We start from the raw sequence: 6,386 nt of genomic DNA, 5'->3' as shown, positions 1-6,386 counted from the left end.
CAGGTGGTGGCGCGAGCTTCCCAGGTCTCCGCCCGCCCGCGCCTGCTGCCTGGCTCGCTTTGCTGCCTGCCAGCCTCTGCCGCCGCCCGCCCGCCCGCCCGCTCGCCCCCCAGGCAGGCGCCGCCGCCGCTGCTTTCCCTTTCTGTTCTCTTCTCCGCTTGGAAGCGAAAGGAGGGCGCGCGAGCGAGGAGAGGGATCCGCAGAGAGGAATCATGGAAGGAGCCTCCTTTGGAGCCGGCAGGGCAGGCGCGGCGGTGGATCCCTTGGAGTTCCTCCGGCGGCCACAGACGATCCTGAGGATCATTTCGGGGGTAAGCCTCGCACCCCAAGCCACCCCCTCCCTTCGCCACTAGACCCACGCCTCGCGTGGCCTTTCAGAGCCCTCCAAAGGTCAACAAGCCTTGGCGTCGTCTGCTCCACCATATTAGGGGGGGGTGTTATTCCAATTTATTATTTTTATGTTGCAGACATTGTGCATGCAGGAGAAGGGAGGGAGGGGCGCGGGCAACGCTCAGGTGCGGTGGGAGGAATGACCTTTTTATTTTTGGCGTGTCGGTTTGAAGAGAAGAAAGATGACTCTGCATCGTCTGGCGTGTTTGTGGGTTAATGGTGGTGTGGTATGGCAGCTTCTCGGTTTATTTCTGGAGTGCCTAAAGAATCCCCACCTCTTTAAATGTCATTAATTCACACACACCCCTACACACACACACAGCAGGGGAGGGAGGGGGGAATGCATGTGTGCCTTGAAGGAAAAGTCTGCTTCCCCACCTAATTTTCTCCTACCCGCCCCCCCCTCCCGCTCTGGTCAGGTTGTCTCTTTACAGCCCCTCTAGGAGATATAGATCTACCCCCTCCCCATGCTGCGAATCTGCTCTTTTGCTACCTGACTTTGCAACAGAAGGTGTGGATAGACTTCTCTCTCTGCTCTTTTCTGGATCTGAAACCCATAGCCGAGTGTGTGTGTGTGTGTGTGTGTGTGTGAGAGAGAGAGAGAGAGAGAGAGAGAGAGAGAGAGAGAGAGTGAGTGAGTCTTTGGGACTGAAAAACCGTTCTGCCATTAGACATTTTCTCTCTCTCCCCCCACCCCCACCCCCTGCCTTGGTTGAAAAAAAGCAAGCATGGCTGAATCCACCTGCAAGGCCTCCCCTTGTTGGAGGGATGGGTGTGGAATGATGTCACGCTTCCTTCTGCTGTGTTTGTCTTTCTTTTTCTCTCTCTTCCTTCTTGGAAGCAAGAGATGATGGCAGCAGCACCACGGCTGCCCACTTTGATGGCTGCTGGGTGACCGTTCTGGCTCCTCTCCTGAAAGGCGACAGCAAGATGGGCTCGGTTCAAAGGAGGGGCAGAATCATCTCTTGCTCACAGCCCCTTTTTGCTGTGGCTGAGCCTTGTGGCTTGGTGGTGTGGAAGGCAACGACGCTCTCATTTTTTCATGTATGTGTGTATACAATGGGTGTGTTGTTATTTTGTTGGTATTATAATATCAGGGGCCTTGTCGGGCTTTTGGAGGGTTCTCAGTGCCACCTTGACTCTGCTGCTCACAATTGATTAAATGTAAGATAGGAAACCGCCCTACATTGAGGTTAACTCTTTGAGCTCAGTATTGTCTACTCTAACCAGCAGAAGCTCTCTGGGGGTTTCAGACTAGAGAGCCACCATGGCATAGTGGTCAGAGTGTTGGACTAGGACCTGGGAGACCTGGGTTTGGATCCCCACTCGGCCATGAAGCTCACTTGGTGATTTTGGGGCAGTTGCTGACTCTCAGCTTAGCCTACTTTGCAGGGTTGTTGTGAGGATTAGATTAGGAGGGAGATAAGCATTTACACCACCTGGAGCTCCTTGGAGAAAAAGCTGAATATAGAAAAAAATAAAAATTACCTAGACATACCCAGGGATGCTGGAGATTGAATTTTCTGCATGCAGAGCAAGTGCTCTACCACTGATGTTTCTGTATGCAACTACTGATCAGTAGTCCTTTCCCCCAAAAGTAAAGTTTCCAGTCCTCTTGGTCTGAATAAAGGGCTGATTTGAATAACAACACAGGAAGCATTGCCTAGATTGACCATCAGCTTCTGTCCAGGGTTTCCAACAGGGTGTCTATCAAAGCTATACCTGGAGATGCCACTGGGATTGAACCGGGGACCTTCTGCAAGCAAAGCAGATGCTCAGCCACTGAGCTACAGCTACAGCCTGCTTGTGTGTGGTGGACTGAGGCAGCTGCCTAAGGCAGGAGAATCCCATGGCCCACCCCTGCCACTGCTACCAGAGTTTTGCGAGATCTCACTGGAAGCAGCCACCTGACCCCAGAAAGCTAGGCCTTGATGGACAGGCAGCAGCAGGGGCAGCCCCTTTCAAAGGAATATGGAGGTGATCAGGCCTCTGTGTAACTAGCTTTGGTACTGCTCAAGGGTGCTGTCTTCTTGCTCCCTCCTCTGCCCCCAATGCGGAGGAGTAGAACAGACTGACTATGGCTAGAAGAGTTTATGATATTCATAACTTTGTAGGTGGCTATTGAGTACCTTCTGTATGGGGTGTTTCACTCTATAGCCTATTGAATTATGATTCTCGCGATTTAGGACCCATCAGTACTACAGAATTAGATTTATTTATCATTTATGTAGATGGGGATTTTTTTTAGATTCTGCTCTCCTGGTGCGCAACACCCCACTCAGGGCAGTTAACAACAATCCAACCCGAAAATGCAGTGGAATTCCAAATCAAGCAACAGCAATTTAATAAAATCAGAGACAAACACAACAGATAAAATAAAAAACCAATAGAGCAAACATCCACCTAAACAAGGAGGTTTCTGGCATCTGGCAGCCTTTGCCAAGCTGGCACTCTCCAGACATTTTGGACTACAACTCCCATCACCCCCAGACGACACGGCCTTATGGTACTGGCACTGATGGCAGCCAAAGGCCCAAACATCTGGAAGACACCAGATTGGCAAACACTGATCTGGAGGAAGCCGTTGCCCATGTAAGACAATAATAAACATTGAAACTACCATATGAGCATCCCCAGAATGCCTTCCCTAGGTATCTACGTTAGCCTGATTTCCAGCTAGGTAGCCAAATTAGTCCGTAGCAGCAAAAAATAAGCTTGTGGCACCTTAAAGACTAAAAATGGTTTATTATGGTCTGAGCTTTTGTGGCATCACCTTCATCAGATGCACTAAGTGTTGGCAGGTATATATAGCTATCTCTCTACATTGTTACACGGGGAAAAACATGAATCACCTCCTTGACTGCAGTCTCTTTCAGGAAATCCTTGACACACATCAGTGCATGGAAATGTTCATAATATCACTTAACACAGATTCATAATCCTTTCAGAAACCCTTCTGGAAACTGGTGCCCTCCAGATAGGAACACAGGAAGCTGCTTTGATACCAAGTCAGACCATTGGTCCGTCTAGTGTATTGTCTACACTGACTGGCAGCAGCTCGGCATGATGCCCTCTTAGCCCTACCTGCCAGAGATGGAAGCTGGGATGCTCTACATGCAAAGCATATGTGCTGATGGGAGTTGTAGCCTCAAATGGCCATGCTGAATGGAGCTGGTGGGAATTTCAGTCCAAAACATCTGGTGGGGGGGCATGAGGCTGACAAAGATTGCTCCAAGACATTTACTCACTCATTTATGCAGATATAGTGTGTGGAAGTGAGAGCTGAAGGAGGCTCCTATTCCCCTCCGGCAGCTACAGTTCCCAAAGTGGTTTAACAATTGATTTCTCTTCCCAAATCTGGGAACTAGAGCTCTGTGAAGGGAATATAGAGTTCCCCTAACAGCTCTTAGCAAACTACAGCTCCCAGAATTCTTTGTGGGAAGCCATGACTGTTCAAAGTGACTGCACAGTAGTGCTTTATATGTATAGTGCCAATGTGGCTGATGTCCTCAAAGAGGGGTTGCTAACCTGTGGGCCTCCATATGTTGGCTGGACTACAGCTCCCATCATCTCTGATCGCTGGCAATGTGGGCTGCTGGGAATTGCAGTCCCAACAATGTCCAGAGGGCAACAGGTTAAGCCACCCAAGGGAGTCCCAGAAGGACTTTGCTGTAATTTTGTGTCAGGGTTGCAGTGAAATCATCCCTGGGTGCTTTTCTCCATGTTTTTGGATAGGAGGTTGAGATCTTCAGACCCTGCCTTGGAGCAATAACTGTCTTCCCTGAGCATTAGCTTAAACCACTAATGGGTTTCACTTTCATTGGAGAGAATGAACATGTTGTTCTTTCGATATAGCGAGGCTTCCTGAAATCTCATAAGAGCTGGAAAGTCCTGGGATGTTTCCTCATTCCAACCCAGTTTGCTTTGTAGTGACAGTTTGCATTCTGCTTTTCCTTGCAGTCCTGGTTTGCAATGTGAAAATAAACCTTTCACTTAGAAAAAAAGAAGAAGGGGGCTTTTTACCAACGGAAATAAAATACAAGTATGGCCTTGTTTTACATGACTGGAGGAAGCAATGTGGTTAAAACCACGTGAACTCTAGTCAGACATTGATATGGGTGTTTGATACATAGGGGGTGATACCAAATGTTAGTTGTACTCGGAGCAGACCCAGTGAAATCATTGAAATCAGATATCTTGAGGCTGGTGATATTAATCTGTCTGTTCTATGACTTAGTGGGATAGCACCCATAGAATCTGGCCCTCTCTGCTACTGCTTGTCCACCCCCTGACCTCTCAGTATCCTTTTGCATGGTACTTCATACCGCCAGTAGTATGGAGGGGTGAATCTCTCTGTTTTGTTTTTCTCTCTCATTTTTCCAATCTTTGGCTCTCCAGGTTTCCGTACACGTTTGTTAGAGTCATGGTTAGTGCAAAGTCTCTCAAACTTCAGACCCCTGCTGTTGTTGGACTTCAACTCCCATCACCCCAACTACTGGCCCTGCTAGCTAAGGATGATGGGAGTTGTAGTCCAGCAATAGCTGGGGACCCAAGATTGAGAAACACTGGGTTTGTGTTATGTGCAAACCCTTCTCAGTCGCTGAGCTATGGTTTGTCTGCTAACAACAAACTGTGATGTGAAGCCATGGTTTGTTGTTAGCTTACGAACCTTGGTTTTTTGCTTTGCAGAATTTGGATGGCACCACAATGTTTGCTGGGAAATTAGACAATGTTGATTGTCATACAGCTACCCTGCAAACGAATCTGGGATTTCTGCATGACAGGGGTTGGGCTAAATGACCCTTTGGGTCCCTTCCCAACTCTACAATTCTGTGAAATCGGTATGAATTCTCAGGCTGTGGCCACACTCACTTTACGTTATGTACTTACCGTGTTTCCAGAGCTGTTTTTTCCATCCTTGTTCACCTGACATTATCCAGAATGCATACGTGCCCTGTACTTCATTATGAAATACTACTATTTGATTATTGTTTCTCAAACTAGTTTCACACCTATTAAGAGACCTTAATTTATTTCTAATCTCCAGCCAAGGTGTGAACAGCCCCCGCTCTGTGTTCAAATGAATCTAACACTAATGAAGCTGTGCTGATGTGAACGTCTGGGCTGAGGGAGCTGTGAAACGCACAATGCCCCCCCCAACTTATCTATGCTCAAAGGCAGTCATGTGAACACATCCGTAGTCTAACCACCAAGCTTTGTGCACAGCGTGGAGAAGGTGGATTGATAAACGTTTTTTTCCTTCTCTCCTAACACTGGAATATGTGGGTATCCAATGAAGCTGAACGTTGGAAGATTCAGCACAGATAAAAAATGGTAAAGGTAAAGGACCCCTGACAATTAAGTCCAGTCGCAGACGACTCTGGGGTTGTGGTGCTCATCTCGTTTTACAGGCTGAGGGAGCCAACGTTTGTCCGCAGTTTTTCTGGATCATGTGGCCAGCGTGACTAAGCCGCTTCTGGCGAAACCAGAGCAGCGCACGGAAACGCCATTTACCTTCCCGCCGGAGCGGTACCTATTTATCTATTTGCATTTTTGGCGTGCTTTCGAACTGCTAGGTTGGCAGGAGCTGGGACCGAGCAACGGGAGCTCACCCCGTCACGGGGATTCGTACCGCCAACCTTCTGATCAGCAAGCCCAAGAGGCTCAGTGGTTTAGACCACAGCGCCACCTGCGTCCCTCAGCTCAGATAAAAGAAAGCCCTTATTCAGGCAGCGCATAGTTAACTTATGGAACTCCCTTCTACAGGAGGCAGTGATGGCCACATACCAAGATGGCTTTAAAAGATGGAGGAGGTGGTCATTGACAGCTACTGGCCATGATAGCAACACTCCTGAATCCCAGTTGCTGGAATCCACAGGAGGGGGGAGAGGGCTCTTGTGCTTCAATCTTGCTTGTGGGTTTGTCACACATCTAGCTGGCCACCATGGGAACAGGTTCCTGGACTAGCTGTTTCCCACTTTGGCCTGATCCAGCAC

General features: G+C 48.6%; 1 protein-coding gene across 1 annotated transcript in view; it reads left to right on the top strand.

Annotated features, from left to right (window-relative positions):
• Positions 1-6,386, top strand: part of SYNGR3 (synaptogyrin 3) — a 28,617-nt gene continuing 22,231 nt past the window's right edge. The window contains exon 1 of the mRNA XM_053365677.1: positions 1-311. Coding sequence (XP_053221652.1) covers positions 213-311 — 99 coding nt within the window. The 5' untranslated portion in view covers positions 1-212. The remainder of the gene's footprint in view (positions 312-6,386) is intronic.

This window comes from Podarcis raffonei, chromosome 14, assembly GCF_027172205.1.
Source record: "Podarcis raffonei isolate rPodRaf1 chromosome 14, rPodRaf1.pri, whole genome shotgun sequence".
In the NCBI taxonomy this organism is placed as follows: domain Eukaryota; kingdom Metazoa; phylum Chordata; class Lepidosauria; order Squamata; family Lacertidae; genus Podarcis; species Podarcis raffonei.
Note: the sequence above shows the minus strand (reverse complement) of the source record. Positions and strands in the feature narration are given on the sequence as shown.